This window comes from Macrosteles quadrilineatus, unplaced genomic scaffold (assembly GCF_028750875.1).
Source record: "Macrosteles quadrilineatus isolate MER2022 unplaced genomic scaffold, UCM_ALF_1.0 Scaffold_8__2_contigs__length_117827958, whole genome shotgun sequence".
Lineage (NCBI taxonomy): Eukaryota > Metazoa > Arthropoda > Insecta > Hemiptera > Cicadellidae > Macrosteles > Macrosteles quadrilineatus.
In genome coordinates, this window is record NW_026542601.1 from 95,091,142 (window position 1) to 95,113,194 (window position 22,053).

At 33.8% G+C, this 22,053-nt stretch overlaps 2 protein-coding genes across 2 annotated transcripts in view; one reads left to right on the forward strand and one right to left on the reverse strand.

The window, feature by feature from the left end:
* LOC129000579 (uncharacterized) overlaps window positions 1-22,053 on the reverse strand; it is a 225,482-nt gene that overhangs the window by 178,909 nt on the left and 24,520 nt on the right. The window lies entirely within an intron of this gene.
* On the forward strand, window positions 7,784-17,734 carry LOC128999321 (uncharacterized). Its single transcript, XM_054425749.1, has 6 exons — window positions 7,784-7,869; window positions 10,049-10,190; window positions 11,634-11,761; window positions 14,574-14,629; window positions 16,451-16,543; window positions 17,521-17,734. The coding sequence occupies exons 2-6, from the start codon at window positions 10,050-10,052 to the stop codon at window positions 17,664-17,666; spliced, it is 564 nt and encodes a 187-aa protein (XP_054281724.1). The 5' UTR covers window positions 7,784-7,869; window position 10,049; the 3' UTR covers window positions 17,667-17,734.

The window sequence follows — 22,053 nt, forward strand, 5'->3', positions numbered from 1 at the left end:
TGAAAACGATTGATTCAGCCGTCTAGGAGGAGTTTGCGTATTACGAAATGCATAAAAGTCGACGTATAAGCAAACAACAAACAAACTATATTGTCAATTGCATTGGCCAGCTGTTGTTCACTAAATTATTCGAATAGTGTTAACTTCAAAACATGCAAGGCGTAGCCCTTTGGAAATCAGCCTGTGGGGCAGAGCCCTTAGGGAGTTCGTCCATACCAATACTTTTCGGCAAATCTACACACTCTAAGCTTAATTTTGATATGCCATTATGCCTATATTTTTATTTGGTAAATGGCTTTAACCGTTTACATAAAATTTGGTTGTATCACTTTAATAATATAAATAGACGTTTCAACCATATGGAGGATGGGTTTCTGTATGCTCAGGGCCGATTTACCGAATAGGCACGGTAGGCACGTGCCTAGGGTGCGAGGCAATTGGCTTTTTTTGGGGGGCGCCAAAAATTTGGAAAATAAAAAAAATGGTGGTTGTTTGCATGCGATTGCGGTAAACTTTCTAATAATCCCTCGCCGCCGTGTAGGCATCGTAATCGTCTCCCACGTTTGCGGCGAGATTCTTACTATTTTCAGCGGTCAGGTCGTTTAGACATAATTATCGTCTTCCATGATCGAAGCAATATATGAGCATATCCCGCGGTCGTGAGGAGATTATCATCGTCTACCGCGAATGAGGCAAAATTCTGATCTTTTCCCGCGGTCGTAAGGACATTATCTTCGTCTTGCGTGATCGCGGTCAAATTCTGACCACCCCTCGCGGCCGTGAAGATATCATTATATCGTCCCCCGCGGTCGTTTGAACATATTAATCGCCTCCCACGATTGTAAAAAAAAATGGTAATCATCTCCCTCGGTCTTGTGGAGATCATCATCCTCTTCCGCAAATTAGGCAAAGTACTGAGCTTTTCCCGAGATCGTGTGGCCATTATCATCGCCTTCCGTGATCGCGGCAATATTCTGATCATCCCTCGCGGCCATGTAGAAATCATTATTGTATCTCCTGCGGTCCTGTGGACATATGGAGATCATCGTCTTCCGTGAATGAGGCAAAATTCTGATTTTCTCCCGCGGTCATGTGGACATTATCATTGTCTTGCGCGATCGTGGCATAATTCCGATCGTCCCTCGCGGCCGTGTCATTATTGTATCTCCCGCGGTCCTGTAGAAATCGTAGCCGTCTCCCGCGATCGTGTATACATGGCAATCGTCTCCCGCGATTGCAGCAAAATGTTTATCATGTTCTGTAGTTGTGTGGAGATCATCATCGTCTTCCGCGATCGCGGTAAAATTCTTGCTGTTTCGCGCGGTCGTGAGGACATTATCATCGTCTTCCGTGATCGTGGCAATATTCTGAATATCTCGCGGCCGTGTAGACATTATTATCGTCTCCCGCGGTCACGGAAACTGTTGTCATGCGCGATCACGGTAATTTGAAAACTCCAGGTAGAAATACAAAATTTACACATAATTCCCGGTTCATAAAATTCCCGCATGATTCCCGGATTTCCCGGTCGGTGGACACCCTTATATATATATTGCAAAGGGGCGCTACTATTAGTTGTGCCTAGGGCGCTGACAGGGTCAAAAACGGGCCTGTGTATGCTTCTTGAGTAGTTCAACTCATTTTACATCTTTTGAAGGCACCGATTGGACGAATTTGAATGTCTTCCAATGTTTGTGGTTCATTTAAAATTTATTTCACACATCCATCGAAAAACAGTCCATTAAGTAATAGTCGTTTTCTATATATGAAAATTGAACAAACAAACTCATTATTCGTCGTGAATTTTATTGGGCGGAGCGAGCGAAGCTCATAACACTACCACTTAAATTGTCTGTGACACTAAACTCTTGCTTTTGTTTAACAAACACTCCACCTGAACAACTGAAGTGATCAGCACGTAATTTAGCACAGCCATAGAAACCAACAATGGTAAATATAAATCTGAAATAGTACAAATCGGACCACAGGGCTTTCTCTGCATTTTAGCTTTTGCAAATTTAACATGGGCCTTGGGGGTTAATATGTAGCCAATTTGATAGATAACAATATCAAGTAAACAACAGAATCATACAACATAATGTTTATCAACAAAACGGGCACATTAAAAATACAGAACAAAAGGGAAGAACAATCAGATTAGTACCGTTGAGTATAATTTATTACAAAATTAATAATCAATTTATGCTAACGCACTATTTGACTCTTGATACTCCAAATAGGCATTCCATTTATGTGAAGAAATGTACCATTGACTTAGGATACTGCAAATAGACGTTTACATGAGATCGAAATACAATTGACTTTGGAAACAAAAAACTGCAAGTAGACATCCTTTTAATGGGAACAAGATTAACCATTGACTTTGCATACCGCATGTAGATATCTCACATACGAAAAAAAACAATTCATTAATTGGCTTTAATATAAGCTAGGGCTATGTCTTGGTTAATGTTAAACCAAGTTTTCTGCATTATTGTGTAATAAGGTAGCAAGACATATCTTACCTCAAAAAATAAAAATAATTATTGAATGTAAAAAAATTATCGTCGATATCAGTGAGCATGAAAAACTAAGTTTGACTGACTAGCATACTATAAACGCTATAACTTTGATGTTAAGAACAAAGCTTTAATAGCTTTGGACATAATATGAGACAAAAGGTATAAAAAGCATCCCTTTAAAATTTGCCCTCTGAACCCTTAAGCCCTGGCCTTTGTTCACAAGATGATTAGGTGCTGGTACATGATTATTCCCCCTCCCCGGCCCCTGGAGAGGGCGTTTCCGCACCCACACCTTCTTATTACCTTAGATTATGGTGGTATAGTTAAAATAGCTTTATGAATATACTGTAATTATTTTTGTTGTCATTTAAGAATTTTGATACTGTAACTTTTTTATCTTACAGATAGTGTCACGGTGCATGGCGCCTCGCTGGAGCATGCGCACTTGAGAGCTTTCCCCCACTACGCCTCAATGTACGGTACAGTCACGTTCAAATACTGAAGTTGTGAACTAGCATAAGTTGTCAAATTAGTTTGCTTTATGTTTACGTTTTTGTATTTTTCTGTCTCTCTCGCACTGCCTCCCCTACACGCCAAGCACGGTGAAACGGTCTGTACTTAAATAACTTCTTGACCATCATTTTACGTGTTGGAATTAGTTCAAGAATATAACAAAATAACATTTTTAAAACTAGACAAATTTAAGCCTAATGTAAACATTTACAACATGGTAAATATTTTTTTTTTTTTAACTTTATTTAATTTACAATCTGTTCAAGTTGAACAATAAGCAAATGATATAAATAGTAATACAAAAATAACTTGAAGAACATGAGCTAGTGATTGACCACCGTCAACACTAGCAAACAAAGAGAATTTTGATAACACTTAGCCGAATCTGAATGGTAGGTCCAATATCGTATGTCGCTTCAGTCTGTAAATGGTGTTGTGATTGTCCAATAAATTAAGTGCAAGATGATTTGAATGATTTTCCAATTTTATAATGTATTTTTCACTATATTTTGTAATTTCTTCTTTTACTGTTCGAATTTGAAGATCATTGTGAAGTGTTCTGTTGGTAACAAACCAAGGAGCGTTGACAATTTTACGTAATAATTTTGATTGGTAACGTTGAATAATTTCAATGTTTGAGGTACTTGCTGATCCCCAAAGCTGAATACCATAAGTCCAAATTGGTTTTAAAACTGTTTTGTACAGTAACAATTTATTTTGTGTACTGAGTTTTGATTTAGATCCAAGAAGCCAATTAAGTTTAGTTGTTTTTAAATTTAGATGTTGCCTTTTAGTCCAGATATGTGCCTTCCAATTAAGCTTTGCATCTAATTGCATGCCCAAGTATTTTATTTCCGTTACTTGAGGGAGGTGAATATTGTTCATGGATACTGGAGGACATGTAGCCTGATTTAAGGTAAAAGTAATGTGTGCTGATTTATTTTCATTAATTTTGAACCTCCATGTTTTGGTAAATATGAATTTAATTTCTATGAGTATGCAGAACTACAATTGTTATTTTGTATTCTTAAGGATAATACAGTAACAAACAGTAAATATGCTATGTGTCATGTATTAGTTACTGGAATACTATTTTACATTAAATAACACTACGTTTTCAATGAAAATTTGGTATTTCCATGTTTTACGAGTACAAATTTGGAATAAAAATTATTTTTTCTAAAACTTAAAAACCCAGTAACGTTCCCATGACCCGATCTTGCTGGTGCGCCAACTCATTTAAGTTTACCCAACTCCAACTAAATACATTCAACTTAAATCTTATAAAAATTATTAAATAAAATTAAATATTAAAATTATTGAATTAATTTAAAATGTATTTTATAATAGACCTTATGTGAAATAAACCTGACATATTTAAGGAAATGTTTTAGTAAAAACATAATCAGACAAATAGATGGTTAGCTTAGTCAGCAGGTTTGCTGTGGCTGGTGTATTTAATAAATCAGAGATCCAAAAAGACTACAACAACGAGTAGCTCTGGCTGCTTCAGTGAAACACACACACCACTTGTTTCATTTAGAGGGCCAGATAATCTTTAATGGAGGGAAAACTCGAGCCCACAATGTGTAGGTGAGGCTTATTTATACACACCATTTATCCCGACACATGGGTAGCCAGCGAGGCAGTTACAATCCACACCGGCGACATTTAACACCACTTCTTTGTGGACTTTGTATCGTTTTTAATTAACTTTGTTGTCAGATATCGTGTAGGCGAGGCAGTTACAATCCACACCGGCGACATTTAACACCACTTCTTTGTGGACTTTGTATCGTTTTTAATTAACTTTGTTGTCAGATATCGTGTAGGCGAGGCAGTTACAATCCACACCGGCGACATTTAACACCACTTCTTTGTGGACTTTGTATCGTTTTTAATTAACTTTGTTGTCAGATATCGTGTAGGCGAGGCAGTTACAATCCACACCGGCGACATTTAACACCACTTCTTTGTGGACTTAGTATCGTTTTTAATTAACTTTGTTGTCAGATATCGTGTAGGTGATGCAGTTACAATCCACACCGGCGACATTTAACACCACTTTTTTGTGGACTTTGTATCGTTTTTTTATTAACTTTGTTGTCAAATATAGTGTAAAAGAGGCAGTTACAATCCACACTGGCGACATTTAACACCACTTCTCCGTGGACTTAGTATCGTTTTTAATTAACTTTGTTGTCAGATATCGTGTAGGTGATGCAGTTACAATCCACACTGGCGACATTTAACACCACTTCTTTGTGCACTTTGTATCGTTTTTAATTAACTTTGTTGTCAGATATCGTGTAGGTGATGCAGTTACAATCCACACCGACGACATTTAACACCACTTCTTTGTGGACTTTGTATCGTTTTTTTATTAACTTTGTTGTCAAATATAGTGTAAAAGAGGCAGTTACAATCCACACTGGCGACATTTAACACCACTTCTCCGTGGACTTTGTATCGTGTTTAATTAACTTTGTTGTCAGATATCGTGTAGGTGAGGCAACTACAATCCACACCGGCGACATTTAACACCACTTCTTTGTGGACTTTGTATCGTTTTTAATTCACTTTGTTGTCAAATATCGTGATAGTAGGGAGATAAGGAATAATATAGTTGTTTTGCCGGCAAATATCGGGGGGATGGTAGGTATGTGATTTGTATTCAATTTTCTCTAACGCTTTAATTCCCTTTCATTCATGACTATGCATGGTGTTCAGGATCACATGGGACTTCTTGTGTGCATTTATTAAGATTAAAAACCATGGACCGTGTGTGTGTTTTTTTATCTGCTTGAGATTTTTACAAAGCTTAGATATCGCTTAAAATCTGTAGAAATAGCTTTGAGTGTTTAATTAACTAAAAACAAAGTTTAAATTACTAACCATGTTAGTATTGAATTGTTTCTTTTAGAGCTGTAGCCGTGAAGAAACCCTTCACATTTATTTTTTTTTATCAGGCTATTAAGCTTTACCATTTGAACAAAAAACTATGTTATGACATATGTCATAATATAATATTACATTATATGTATATATACATAATATATATATATATATATATTATGCCAGAGTAATAATATTACCAACCTTATATTTGTATAAGGTTGGTAATATTAGACTTTAGAACAACCGAATTTGGACACTTTCTACGAGTCACTGTATCTTGAAGAAACCCGCTCAATATGCATGCAATGTTAAACATTACAGTATGAGAATCTGTGCACGATTTATCAGCTGTTTTCTGTACATAAGCAGCTGTTTTATAGTAGCAGTAAACCAGTTGGTTTTGGGCTTCATGACACCAGTGAGTCAGTTGATTAATTATTATTTCATAATGTGTTGTGCTTATTTCAAGCTCATACGGTACATAAAATCATTCTCGTACTTATAAGGGTTTATTAAACTGTATACACAGCATAGTCACCTGCGGTTCGAAATACAGAGTATTGATTGAACTACTTTGATAGACCATGACCATAACGTTGTAAGTTAAGTGTCCATTAACGAAGGTTATAACCCACGAAATTGCCCTGTTTTCCTTACGGCGTGAAAGCCGCGGTCCAATCATAGATAAAACATACTCTGGTCCTATGTAAGTATAGATGTAGTTTTTCTGACTGAATCTAGTGGGACATGTTCAAGAAAAGGAGTTAACTTCATTCGCTTGTTGACTTTGTATATTGAAAAGCAAAGACAAGTAGGCCTATACATATACTAACAAGCAAAATTATAAAATACGACCAAAGATTTTACGGAAATGGCCAAGAAAGTTTCGTTAATCTATGACATGACTCCAAACAAAGTTTTAATGTAAATCTAAACTGTTTAGTTATTAGTGAGAACAGCAGCAAATGCTCTTCTTCAAAAACATTCTCAATCTATGTATGTTTATAATTGAAGGGAAAGTGTAATTCGTGCGTAAAGAATTTTTGCTGCACTCGCAGAAACTGTTTTCGAATTCAAAATGTGTGTGTAACGAACAGCAAATTCTATACTTCAAGGGTTTCAATTTGGGTTAAAAGTCGTATCCGTTCGTGTAGAGACCAAACACATAATTAAATGGTAGGAAGGATGGTACAGTCACCGCCCATTGCCACATATCACTCCGCCGTGGCCGCACCCACCTTACCCATTCACTTGTAGTATCCGTGTTCCTCATTCATATAAAATAGTTCACAAAGAGCTGTTCTTTTTTATTTAAATCCTTCTATCTCACACTCAACCTAAAATAATTGTTTCATATTATTTTATTTGAAGATTTATTTGAGTTGATTGAAAACAAGTTTGCAGTCATTTTGAGATTATGTATAGATTAAAAGTATTCTCGTTTTTAATTTGTTTTGTTGATTATTTTTTAAGATAAGGAAACATATAGGTAATCACACGGGCAAAAAGTGTCTTTCAAATCTCGTTTTTCCGACCACGGCTTCACATCGGTCGTGAAACTTGAGCTCCGCGTCGAACATCTATTTTTGACAATACGAGTACATTTCAAATAATAAAGAAACCATTTGCAGTTTATTACACTATGTACATTCAATTCCCAAAAACTAAGCAAATAAAATATTTCAAAACAACAAGGGCCCACGAAAACATATTCCAGATGAATGCCAAAGACAATTCGGTTGATTGTCACACTTGTGTGGAGTTATATTGTTATGTGTGAAGGGCACACATCTGTACGCCACCATTCCCAGTTATAATGGGTACACGTTTTCACACAATGTCACTAATATGTGTAGACAACTTGTTTTGTGTATGGTGCCTTATATTGAGGCTAACGCCGTTTTCTATCACAATTTCTGCGAAACACGACATACAGGTAAGTCATTGCAGATTAAAAGTGATGTAATGAAGCATCATAATGGTTAAGTTAAATAGTGGTTGGGCAAAATAATGTTAAGTGTTAAAATAAACTTTTCAATTATCAGCTTCATTAATAGTACCGGGGGACCGAGCCTTGCTCGGTTAGTTGGTTGTATTGGTTATTTGGGTTAATTAATCGTTAAAAAATATCGTAAATAGACATAGCTTACATGACATAACTTACAGTAATATCCTGGCCTAATTCTGGTGGTAAAAATTAATTTTAACTGGTAAATATTACCATTAATGGCTATTGTTAATGTCTACATGGAATTCACTTCATAAAGTAACTCCCAGAACATCAGTAACTAATAAAAAAGGGATTTAAAAAAAATAATATAATTTATTTTTAGGTTTGCTTCCAGTTTAAAAAGGTTGGCTTTAATAATTAATTGATTAAAATGTTTTACTAAATAGGCTACCATTCAAAGATATGAGTGCTTAAGTTTAAAAACGTTATGGCCTAAAGAATTTATAGTTTCTTTATCACTAGTCATGACATCGTGAAGCTAACCTAATCTTTATTAGCTAAACATGACGTGGGTTTCTTAAACTATATAAAAACGTAATGAACAAGACTAATATAACGAAGTGTTTTTTCCACTGTCGATTGGCTTACTACTATTTTCACTATGAGGTGAGAAAATACGTATTATCTGACTCTGTAATTAATTGTCTATTTATTTACTTATTGATTTAATTATTTATTTATTTTCCTATAATCACATAACATCATATTCAGCCAGGTAATTCGTCATTGTTACAATATTTTATAGTCTTTATACTAAAATTAAGATCATAGGCTGAGCCTAACATCTAAACAGCTTTCATACATTCCTCCAATGAGTAAAATGCCTTCTCCAAAATAAAGTTTTCTAACTTTTTTTAATTTAGGGTCTAAGTTAATATAAGATGAGCTATTACAACTTTAATCAATATCAAACTATGTAGAAAAAAAGCTATTAAATATGAACTATGCCATACAAAATAATATGATAAGAATAAGCTACTTGAATAAATGAAGTAATGCATTTATATCGATGGAGTTACTTATGCATGCCACCTTTACCAAGGAGGATTTTAATAAAGAACAATAATTTAGTCTAATTTCGTCAACCAAACTATCAGACTCCTATTACCTTGCGAAATAGGTGTCCTCGTAACTGGGGTTTTAAATATGTCATATCTAATATTTACTAAATAAAACACAATTTTGTATTTACAACGCCTAGAATCGTAAAGTTGTTTCTTATTAATGCACTCCCCACTCCCCTGAAGATGGAAAATAGTGGGGACAAATTTGGCAAAGGGGTTAAGAGTCTTCTTTTGTCACGCTGTTGTTACAGTGTTCAAGACTTTTTAAGAAAACAATGATCTTTAGTTTTTAGATTTTATCCGTACGAAAATATTGTTTTTATTTGTTTAAGAGACATTTTGTTAACGCTATTATGCAGTTTGTAACGACTGTCAAAAATAAAGATATTTGAGTTTGAGTTTTTTTACTTGATTTATAATCTATAAAACAGAAACAAGACATAATTTCTGTCTATTTATTTGTGTGTCTGTTGGCGACGCTTCATGAGTTAATACACTTGAAATTAATTAGTCAATAGATTTAATAGATTATATTAATTAAACTGAGGTACTAATTTTTGCCACATATTCAGAGAAAACTATTGCACCGATCACAATTAGTAGTCCCTAAATTTTGAAAAATGTATGTGTCTTTTTAATACTAACCCGTTTTTAAACTAAATAAAAACTTCAAATGTTCTAGACCCCGGTCTTGAGTATAGTTTTGACTATTAATGTCGAAGTAAATAATACTCAAATATCCTTGTTTATTGAAAGATACGTTCTGCTAACTGTCACTTAAATCAGGATCAGACTTCCCCGTAACCCGGACCATGACCTCGATCCATGATGATGGGCAACTTCGCTTCTGGCGTTTGGTCCATTACCCAACTGTGACCACTGATCCAAAAATGGCCTGAAGTTCTTCCACTGGTTTTATTTTGGGTTATGGTAGCCTCAGCGGCTCACATGCTATCATTTGCTTGCAACTTCTTTGGTTATCGTTGGCATTAAACCTTGTTTACAATCATTGGTGTGAAATGTTGATATTCTTTTACCAGCATGACCCGACTACTCTGCATTCTCCCATTCGCCGCCTACCTCTCGTACGTGGCTGGGGCCAGTGGAGCGTGCGAGTCAGATGTCGTCAACAATATCCAGACTTCACGTAAGGGAATTGACGACTCGCCTTTTCTGAATATTGTAAGTAAACACATCGTGTTAAACTTGTTAACATGTTTGTGAGATTCGATATTATTTTAAAATAATCCTTACAGTTCTTCAAAATGTTTATTATGCTCAGAGACCTTAAATTGTTCTATGAAGATATTAGTTTACGTGACTTCACGTAGCCTACTTTGACATCACCTTACCTAAATCCAACTACTAATAAAGGGAAACAGGATAAAATATACCATTGGATTGAGGTATTAAATGTTGCCTTTGAAATAAATTCAACCCCTTAAATGTACCTAATTTAAAAACATATCACTTGAGGTAAAATAAAACGTTTTACAAAAGTAAATTGCCACACTACTAATCAATATTCATACGAATTTATTCCTAAAATCTGGACAATTGGTCTTGTAGTTACAGAGTATATTGTTTGAACAGATTCTTAAAAAGGAAAGGTACAAAATCCCTGATCCTATAACATTCTCTAGAAAGAATTTGCTATCACATAAAGTCCGATGACATGACTTTAACTACTATCCTAAACTGTTTTGGCTACTTTTTTTGCTGAACCAGCAAGTTTATTTAAGTTAATCACTTTGTGTGGAGGAAATTAGATTGACTTTGTTTTTTCTCCTACAACTCGATTTTAAGGTTAGCTCAATAGAAAAACTAACACCTCGATAAGGCGGGACTATTAGAAAATTATTGTCAACCCGTATTCTATCTTTCCTGATTTTCTTCTTTTAAAGTGCAACAACATATCACTATTAAGTCTTTTTAAGCCTAGGTTTGTATAGTAAAAGAACTGTTTAACCAGCCTGTGTGCTTCTCAATATAGATGTTAGTCAGCTGAGGTCTTAATGTGTGCTTGTTAATCCTTTCAACTAATTGAAAATGTGTAAAAAATTTTCATAAATTAATTGTTGTAGTTTTCATTAACTTTTCAAAAACTAAAATCATTGTATATGGATACAATGATTTTAGTGACAAAACATGATCATGGACAAAGCCTCTGACTGAATACGATTTCGTCAAAACGGAATTCCTCTCTTCGTTTTTGATACGTTGACACAATGCTGCCCTTTCAGTTTTACTTGATTAAAGGTCGGTTTACAAATATCACATGACATATATCACGTGACTTGTATCACATGATTCGTATCATAGACGGTGCAAACCTTTTGGTAGCTCAACACTTCCATTCTAATTAGTTCTAAAATTAACAACATCTTTTACAGGGATTGAGATGTCCACTACCCTCCATTTTCAATTATTAAACTTATTTCATCAAAACTCTTACAAACTCAACAAACTTTGGCACACTGTAACTTATGTGTTCAAACGCCTTAATTTTAAGGGTGAGTTTCGCACCTTGGTGGTTCAGTGGTTTACAAAGCACACATTCCTCTATTCTGCACTATTACTGTATTGTATTATATTCCTATGAACTGACTATAAATGTTGTGACAGTTAGGAGACTATGATGTTGTGTATGTCAGCGGAAGTTCGTCAGCTCCTGCGGGATTTACAAACGATACTTGTCAATTTTCTACTTTCTACAAAGATTCCGATGGGAATCAAAGATCCTCTCACAACGGGTGAGTAATCTTATATTCCTTATGTAGTACAGGTAAAATAGGGTTTTATAAACAACAAAATTTGTACATTCATGAAATTTCACCTGTGAGTTACTAATAATATGAGAAATGAAGATCCGATGAGTCCCCAAAATTTTGGGCGTGCTAAAGGCCTTTTTGGGGCCCTTTTTGATCCGAAGGGCCCTTGTTCCTGAATAATTTTGTTTTTACGTTTAAGGTCGAGTGAGGTGTGGTTTTCGCTGGATTTAGTTATTTTAAATCGATTGGGACTAGTTTTAAGTGTATTAAACCACTTCATACAGGGTGTTTCGAAATGTTATTACTTTTTACGATATTTAAATATTTATTCATAAAGTGATAAAATTAGTTACCTCCATGCTCTATATAAAAGGGGATTATTGAAAATAATTGTAATTCTTTACTACATAAGGGGAAAGGATCACGAGGAGTAGAAAATATTAAATACCCCCGTCACAGCAAACCTGCAGACCTAGCGAATTTCCTTTTTACTTACTTGATTTTAAATTAAATCTAAAATAGCATTGCGTTTAACGATTACCTAGGTTTGCTGCTACAAGGAGGTTAATAAAGTGTGTTTATAGTAAAATATTAATAGCCTAGTATAAAACAAATAAAATTGACAAGTTTGATCAAGATATATCTATTAAAAAACAAACAAAATCATTTTACCCTATTCTACATAAGAATAACATGGGAATTTTTAATTTACAATTTTAGTGTTTATATCCGTAACTAATAACTATACAAAAACACGTTAATGTAGTAAATTATTTGTTTTTAAGCTATTTAAAATGTTCTAGAGAAAAATTGGGAAACTTTGTGTTTTGAGGGTGAAGTAAAAATGTGAAAACCCAATTTTTACCCCATAAACCTCGTTCCCATTGTTCAGGACAAAAATGATTGTACCGACAATGCTGCTCTGATGTCTTAGTGTTGTCCTGGTCGTCATAACCACGAAAGACAACCGTACTTGTATTGATTGAAAATAATTTTGAGGAAATTAAGATACAAGTTGGGGTTTGTCAATATGTATGAAAGGTGTTTTGCACCACATTGTTCGTGCTTTAAGATTGGTGTTGCCTGTTCTGCAATATACAAGGTTTGTAAAGGGGAATCGTGCTTGAACACCAACTTGGACAAAATCAGTAAAGATGGACAAGTTGCTAAGAATAATAAAATTGTTAATGAGTCGTCTAAGAATAATTATTGTGATGATGAAATTGTAAAGAGAAATACTACGGAAATTGTAGAAAAATAGCTTTAGTTTAAGTAGGCTACTTTATTTTAATATGTAATGTAAGGTTTTATACAAATAAAATTGTTTAAATTTTTAATAAATGTAAAAAAAATTAAATAACTACCTAAGAAAAGTACATATCAATTTGAAATTGTTCTTATGAAAAACACATTGAAAGATTATTCACACCACCTTAAAAGTTGAAATTTTTGCGTAGAAACCTATGTTATTATGTTATAGTGTAAAACTTAATCCATCCCTTTTAAGCAAACTTCCCGTAGAGGAAATGAGTTATTACCGAAGGTCTTATAGACCCGAAACCGATTTACGTGTTCATTTCGATGCCCCCAGAAGCCTAAAGCACCCTTAGAGGGCTGCTGTTTAGAGGGTTGCTAGATAACTCAAAATATTATATATGTGTTTATATACATATATATAATATAATATATCCATGTTATATACGTGTCCGTAAACATGATAACTCGAGTAATTTTGGTTCAATTTTAACGAAACCGGCATAATCGGTCCTTGGAACAGGGTTTTATGTTGTATACATTTGTAATCTTTGACCCTCAAAACACAAAGTTTCCCAATTAATTGTTCTCTAGAGCATTTAAAGAGCTTAAAGAAAACAAATAATTTAGTATATTAACGTGTTTTGTAAGTGTATTAGTTACGAATACAATTAAAATTCCATGTTATTCTTTAGGGGAATAGTGTAAAATGATTTTGTTCGATTGTTTGTAGATATGTCCTAATAAAACTAGTCAAATTTATTTGTTTTGTACAAGGTTATTAATATTTTACGATAAACACACTTTATTAGCCTCCTTTGTAGAAGTAAACCTAAGTATTCATTAAACTCAATGCTATTTTGGTTAATTGAAAATCGGGCAAATGAAAACTCGCTTAGTCTGCAGGTTTGCTGTGACGGGGATATTTAATATTTTCTCTTACTTCTTGTGATCTTTCCCTCTTATATAGTAAAGAATATTTACAGTAATTTTCAACAATCCCATTTTATATAGAGCATCTAATTTTTATTACTTTATGAATAAATGTTTAAATATCGTAAAAAGTAATAACATTTCGAAACACCCTGTATGGAGTGGTTTAATACACTTAAAACTAGTCCCAATCGATTTAAAATAATTAAAACCATCGAAAACCACACCTCACTCGACCTTAAACGTAAAAACAAAATTATTCAGGAACAAGGGCCCTTCGGATCAAAAAGGGCCCCAAAAAGGGCCTTAGTACGCCCAAAATTTTGGGGACTCATCGGATCTTCATTTCTCATATTATTAGTAACTCACGGGTGAAATTTCATGAATGTACAAATTTTGTTGTTTATATGGAGTGTTTTTGTATTATTTTACCTGTACTAATGTGTAATAAACTTCAACCAAACAAATACAGTATTGAATTCTTTTGAGTTAATTTTTTTATGAATTTAATTGGTTACAGTTTTTAGTTGAAAACTACGAACTATGACGTTTAAATCAGCTTTTTCACATTTTATTTTTTTAATCAATCCACTTTTAATTTTCGCAGAGTTCTAAAAGGATCGTACATTCTAGGCTATAAGGATGGCAAAGAGTTGGTCATAGGTAAGTAATTGATTTTGTAATGTGAAAATAGGCAAGTTAATACTGTAAAAATTTATAAATAGTAATACTTTTTAAAAATGCCACGTTTTTGAACGTACTAAAATGTAAAAAATAATTTATAAATATGTGGAGGGAATAAATACTTGTAAGATTTAAAACGAAAAACGTGGGGTGCATGCTAATTTACAATTATCTTCACCTATTGAACTGTTATTGTCTATTGCATGCGCCCCACGTTTTTCGTTTTAAATCTTACAAGTATTTATTCCCTCCACATATTTATAAATTATTTTCTACTTTTAGTCTTTATTGTGTAAATGTGAAATATATTTTATATGGCCTGTTAATACATAACCAAAACCTTATTGGCTGTAATCAGATGTTTTATCTTTACTTTAAAATGCTTGTTTTATATTTTAGAATCTCTCGGGAGCAGAACATTTGTACCTCTTAATCTCTGCTCTTTGAACTGTCAAATTTAAGTATTTACAGCTGACTTCAATTTATATGTTTACATTCTTCCAAAATGTAAATATGGACAATTTTGAAGCCCATGGGGCCTAGCCCCAATATGAATGGGGCCTGGAAATATGAAAATAAAATGATTATTGCATTGTCATCCATTTGCGAGCTATGTTTCAAGTTTCAAGTCTCTAGCTTATCAGGAAGTTAGTTTAAAATCGATATCAAAATTTGTACCGGACAAGAAAGCGGGCTAATAAAAACGTTTTAAAATATATCCAGGAATTCACAATCCACAACCATGTTTGTTGTTAAATATACTTTTAATAATGTTGTACGTAATACTTCTGTTTATTTCATTATTTATTTATGTAAACGGTTTAACCATTATTCCGTGTTCTAAAACACGGTTAGTTAGACGTAGCCTTTAAATATTCATAGTTATTTTTCTCCTACGAATTTAATGTATGGCAAAAAATCTAATTTTAATGAAACCACTAGACTTTCTTTAGAGATCTTGCGAATTTCTTGAGTGAGTCTAAAATATTATACTTCACTAGTAATAACCTCAAAGTGGTCCATTTCGAAGCAAGATAATGGTTTACGAACGAGCGAGGCAAAGCTGAGCACGGAAAAACTATCGAGCCCTGAAATGGAACTTTCGTGACGAGTAGTAAACGATAAAAATAAAAATCTTCTTATGGTAACTTTAGAGGTAATTATTATGGTAATTTTATGGTACATATTCCAACATCTTGAGACTTTGGTCTCAAGGAAATTTATAATACAAAATAAAGTCAACCCATTGATAAAGTTAACCACTATAAAGTTAGTCAATTGATTCCGGTTACCAAATGTTATAGTTTCCAAAAGTTTTTCAACAAAACTGTTTGCAATGGTTTTAAGAGATCAATCAATCCTTTGTATTATTGTCATAAATCTTTTGTTGCGCTACTAAACAGTTCATTACAATTTGAATAAAAGGACAACGCCACTCTTAGTTTAAAAAGCCACTATGTCAACGCATGCCATGTTAATAAAGATTAGTTAATTGGGTAGTATGTACGATATGTATTGCGTTTCTCTAAGTTTCTGTTAGTAAAAATTCATGAAAAAATTACCTTCCGCTGGGGAAAAATTAAACACCGATGAACAGATTCCGAATTACACATATATCCATGAATCAAATTAAAAAAAAAAAACTGTGTACACAAAAATGTTAAAGAATTAAAGGTAGGCCCTATTGAATAGGTAGAAATAGGCATTCTATTTCAGCTTTTTTATTGTTTGCTGAATTGGTGGGCGAATAGTGTTAAGTCTCCTGCAGTTATACTTTAATACAGTTTACAACGTTTACAGACCCAAACACTGGTGATGTTCTGAGGTACACATACGTCGTCTACCATTCACCTGACTACTCAGTGTGTGCGTGCTATTCATGCAGTGTCAGTGGTAGGTTTCCACTAACAATAGTTAGTACTTAGTGCATACTAGATTTTACTTTTACTAAATTTTACGCCCATGATACGAAAATATAGATGAATCATGTTGATTCTTTATGTTATCGTAAAAAATAAATCCACAATTTGGTGGTATATAATTATCTCTCTGACCAAATAATCCTATGGTATGAGGCAATGTTCAACAAGATAAGCTACTTTTACCCTCGATATAATGACAAATTAACCCTTTACCATTTTAGTAAACGGAAGTCTTTTGTAAATCTAATTTCATAGGAAACTGATCTTCCAAAAATCAGTATAACCTGCTCGATAAAATAAATTGATCTAGAGATAATCATTCAGTTTTTATTTTTTACCTTTGAAATAATCATAACTTATTGGATTTTAAGGATGGTGTAATAGCTATTTACCTTACAAGTGTAGTAAGAGCGTTTTTACATCACGCAGGTGAAGGTTGTGCAACGAGCGGAAGCGAGTTGCATAATTTACCTAAGTGATGTAAACACGCTCTTGCGTAACGTGTAACGTACAAGATTTTACCTGACCCGACAATATACAGGAGGTTACGAACAATATTAATCATCATTCATTTCACTCATCTTCTAACAGTAAACGTTCATTTACAAACAAAAAAAAGCTAGGTTAGGAAAATTCTTCAAAACATAACAATAAAATTCAAGAGCACAGCTGATTTCTAGCGTTGAACGTCGTTGGCTCCATAGAGGTATATTTTTTAAGTTAATTACTCAATGTTATTTAAATGGGTTTCATTACATCACCGAGTGAGTTTTTGATACTTTACATCACTCGAGAAGTAACGAAGTTGTATACATCACGCTTGGGATAGGGAAGTTTAACATGGCGGGTTAGGTAAAAAATATAAAACTGCAACTGAATGTACGTACATTATTCACCTGTACATCTGAAAATACTAAGCATTATTTACGCTAATTTATATTTTTACAGGTGCAAACGTATCGGCAGGTTCGGTGTTAGTTAACAAGGGTGTTCTAAAAGCTTCTTGCACATCTAAGCTAGTGAATGCAGCAAAACAGGCTCTGGCAAAGGTTGGACTCAAGTATGGAACATCTCTCACAGCCTGTTACAATTAAGGAGAAGAACCCAGACAGAACACACCATAGTGTTCACTCTTTTATGGCAATACATATTCAAAATTAAACATTTTCAAATCAAATTTACTCACAAACAAAACTACTTCTAGATATAAACAACACTACTTCTAGATATAAACAAAACAGTTATCTTTCGTACCCAAAGTTATTATAATATACAGACAAACTCGAAAACGTATTTGAAATTATAATTCATGAAAAAGGAATTGTTCTGGTCTGGAATAAACAGTGACGAAATACATAAGATTCGTCAAAAATATTCAAATATATTTTGTATTTTTTATTATTTTATTGAATCTCAAAGCACTGACCATAGCAACAAAGAACGAACAGTAATCTTCTTCAGACCAAATAGCCATCATAATGCAGGTAAGTTCTAAAACGTCTTTGAAATAAGAGCTTAAAAGTCTGAATACAAATCTTTTAAATGCATTTGGATTCGAGTGCTCTATTGCGTTGTGACGAAAAGAATATTAAATCAATTGATTTTAATATTTCCCTCATCAGTGGCATCCTTATATATAATACGTGAAGGCGATTTCTTGAAAACACTACTCCTCCGTTAATAATGGACGGATTTTTACAAACGACGTGTCAAAATAAAATATTTTTTGTGTAGACACCCCCTTTCACCAATTCATGTAGTAAAAATCCTCGGGCTTTGCCCCACAGGCCATCAAAGTTGGAGTTTCTCCCATAAGATTAACATGGGGGAATCTAAATATTTGATTTGAAACTTTGTCCCCACTAATTTGAGAGAACGGTTGGGCGTAGAAACTTGGTAGAGGTGTCCAAAGAAAGGTCTTGGTCTGTAGATGAGTTATGAAAAGAAAAACTAAGCAAAATCCTTTAGGACTCTGCCCCAGAAGCCTTTAAAGATCCCTCCACAGAGTTGTTTACATTTTGGCCATGAGGATAATACTTTTTAATGAAACAGCTGTTCATTTTTAAATTGTATTTCAAACAACACATATTTATTGGGAGTTGAATTCTACCAAATAAGTATTTGCAATGTTATTTTCTGATTTTAAAATTGATTTTCTTCTTTATCATTCCATGTTTTGCAATATAACGTTCCATTACGAAATCAGTGGAAAATCCTTTTATCACAGCAATTCTTAAATTATATCTTATTGAACTATCTTATATATATTGTACGGGTTGGTATGTGCCTTTTTCGCCACTTTTGCCTACATTTTATCATATTATTCTACAAAATATCAAATATTTATGTAGAAATATCTGCTCTTATTGTATCTAATAAAATCCAAACTTAGAAACATTGCCTAAAATGGCCTATCTTGACCTATCTTGACCTATCTTGACAAATAATTTGCACCTGCCTATATTACGGACTTTGGCACACTGAATTAGTAACATTATTGAAAATAACACGACAGTTTGGCTGTAAAATATGGTACAAAGAGAAAATACTATTTAAGCAGCTACTGTCATGACAGAAAGGTCATATTCCTTTTAAACTAGATCACATAATCCTTTGACTGGGACGGGTGGCGTCGTCCTGTAATCCAGCTACTAGGAGGTCACGAATTGTGGATATTTATAGGAATGCACTGTGGATGCGATACTCCCTGGTGTGGATTAACGTCCGCACGAGTGAGTACTACGACTACCCGCAGTGCTATCCTGATAATTATACCAATTCATAAATACCAATGCAAAAAAATTTGGTTCCAATTCAACTATAAACTGTAGATCCCTTGGTTGCCATTCGCTGTATGGGCTATTAATTAACAGCAGTATCTAAGGAATGTCGGCCTTAGTAACTAACAAGACTTCAAGATCGCGCTACTCTTCCTACACTCATCTCCATTCATACTTGACTTACCTACTATGAATGGTCGCCATAAAAAAAACGTATTAAAGGATTAAAGTATTTATCATATACGTTGATTAACAATATGTAAACGTCAATAGCCATTTTACAGTATTTTTTCTTTTTGGAAATGTTCAATTGCTATGTCATTTGCATTATTTATTGCCAATGAAGCCGCCAAGATCATGAACTAGGAGTTCAGAATAACACAGTTCAAGAATAAAAGCCAACTTTACTTCATGTATTCCACTACACTTAACATTCCGTAGAGAGATTATATTGACAACTTTATGTTATTGATGAGGCCGAGACGAGACAACTAACTGACATCCCCCATGTCAAGGAATTCCAGCTTTATCAGTAACCCCACAGTCAATTTCTCAAAACTATGCTAGAGGGTTCATTCATTGGCACAGAAGTACGATATGAACTGACGCGACGTGACGAAGGAAAATCAAGCTTACACTGTAACGGATATACCTCCCTTTGAAGTTAGAACGTGTCTTCTCAACAAACATATATTTTGTCTCAAACACTGATGAAATCACGGAAGTGTTTAGCTACAAAAGATCCACCAATACGATTTAAATACTATTTAAAGGTTCTACCAAAGGAAGAGATACCATATAACATACTAATAATAACTCCGATGACGTACAGGATAGGAAATATTTTAATCATTGAATTAACAACCAAATTTGGCAACTAACGCAATATTGTTATTGTTTTTACACTTACTCTTTGAACAATGTTAAATGCTCAAAATATGTATATTTCACCCAATTCATCGTAGTTAGATGAATTAACGTAAGCCTTGAAAGTAACCGTCGATTTAGACGGGTTTCCCCTAGTTAATATTCAATAGCCATGTTGAACTGTGCCATTCAAAACCTGTACATTTAAATTGTCTCCGAACAGAAAACTTGAATGGACAGGGTAATTGTTTTTTTTCAGATTGGTAAAAGTGTCCTAACACCCACAACAAAGGGCATTAAAGTATATCAGTCATTATATTTTGTTTGTTTCCAATATTTAAACACATTGTTTTAAATTTCAGTGTAATTACTCAATAGTAAGCACACATGTATGTGTTGTACATTCGTAAATTTTTATTATTTAAGCAATTTAGGAGAATTGCCTAAATAATCTCGTAACCGATTTTAAAGTATTTAATGAATAATTAAACCACCGTGTACAAATCAATCTTATTCAAGATTAGTCGTTGCCTTTATTTTAATTAAAACACGACGATTTCATTTAGTTTATCGTTTTAAACAAATTTTTGCTACGATTGCTACTTGGTCTATTGGTAAAGATGCAGGATTTTTATAATGAAGGTCTGGTTTCAAATATCACCAGTGACCAATGGTCAATTGCTTTGACTGTTCTACGTCATTTGGTCTATCACATGTTGGACATATCACACGACCTAAGACAACCACGTTGCAGACGCCAGCAACAGTCAGAAAGCCGCCGATTAATCTACAGCTAAAGAGCGCTAAGGAGGGCGTCAAGGGCGCAGAAACAATAAGGGATCAGAACCACCCTTGAGCTCACTTCAGCCTTCTGCACCACGCCCTTTTCTGCCCTTTGGTGGCAATTAAATGTGAAAAGGAAATTTCCACAGTATTTAGTTTAGAGAACAAAATATTTGGGTTTATTTCTTTGTGAATAGTTATGTCTTAGGTATAAACTACTTACCAAATATTCAGTACCAAATCCTAAAGGATAATGTTGTAAATTTATTAATAGTTGCCTAACAATTCAAATTTCATAAATCATACATTTAATAAATACACGTTTAAGCGACATAATTTACCTTGATGGCAATCTATACAGCAGTTAGAAGTCATCTTTTATTAAAACAATGACGTAACCAACGAGTTACTGAAAAACAAAATCTAACTTACTCACTGTTCAAAATCACTTTACGTAAATATGTTTATGACTGTCATACTCGTGTTATGCTATTAGTAACCTAATATGATTAGAAATATAGAAAGAGTACTTATGTAATTGGGTTTCGTAATCGGTCCAATTTTACAAGTGGAAAATAAGTAGAGTCAGTTTACAAAAATGTGCATTTTCGACTAATCATTAGATCTTGTATAGGCCTACACTATGTTATATTGTGATAATAATTTAGAAGACGAAGCCGAACTGGACTAAAAATCGTCATCATGTAGGCCTATTTAAGTTTATAAGTTATTTGGATTAATTGATTGAATGGAAAGAATTAATGAAATGTATAGAACCCCACACTTCACCAGCGGCTCGTGTTTAAACATTTCTCTCGTGTGCATCAAAGTGCCACTTTGTTCACTAGTTAAACAATACTTTCTAGAGTGCAGCAAAGACCATTTGCCTCGTGTTACACATTATATTTTTTCCTGCAGTCACTATAAAGCATATAAATAAATAATCTATTATACTAATTCCGTAAGGAATTTCTTGTGCACAGCAAAACTCTTTTATTTATTAACCGATTTTGATGATTGATGTGTCAAATTAAAGGGAATTATCTGCAGA

What these genes read in the sequence shown, in the direction of transcription:
- LOC128999321 (XM_054425749.1), top strand. Translation starts at nt 10,050, where the DNA reads ATGACCCGACTACTCTGCATTCTCCCATTCGCCGCCTACCTCTCGTAC. An exon ending in ACTCGCCTTTTCTGAATATT is followed by an intron (nt 10,191 to 11,633) that starts GTAAGTAAACAC and finishes ATGTTGTGACAG; the next exon opens with TTAGGAGACTATGATGTTGT. An exon ending in CTATTCATGCAGTGTCAGTG is followed by an intron (nt 16,544 to 17,520) that starts GTAGGTTTCCAC and finishes ATATTTTTACAG; the next exon opens with GTGCAAACGTATCGGCAGGT.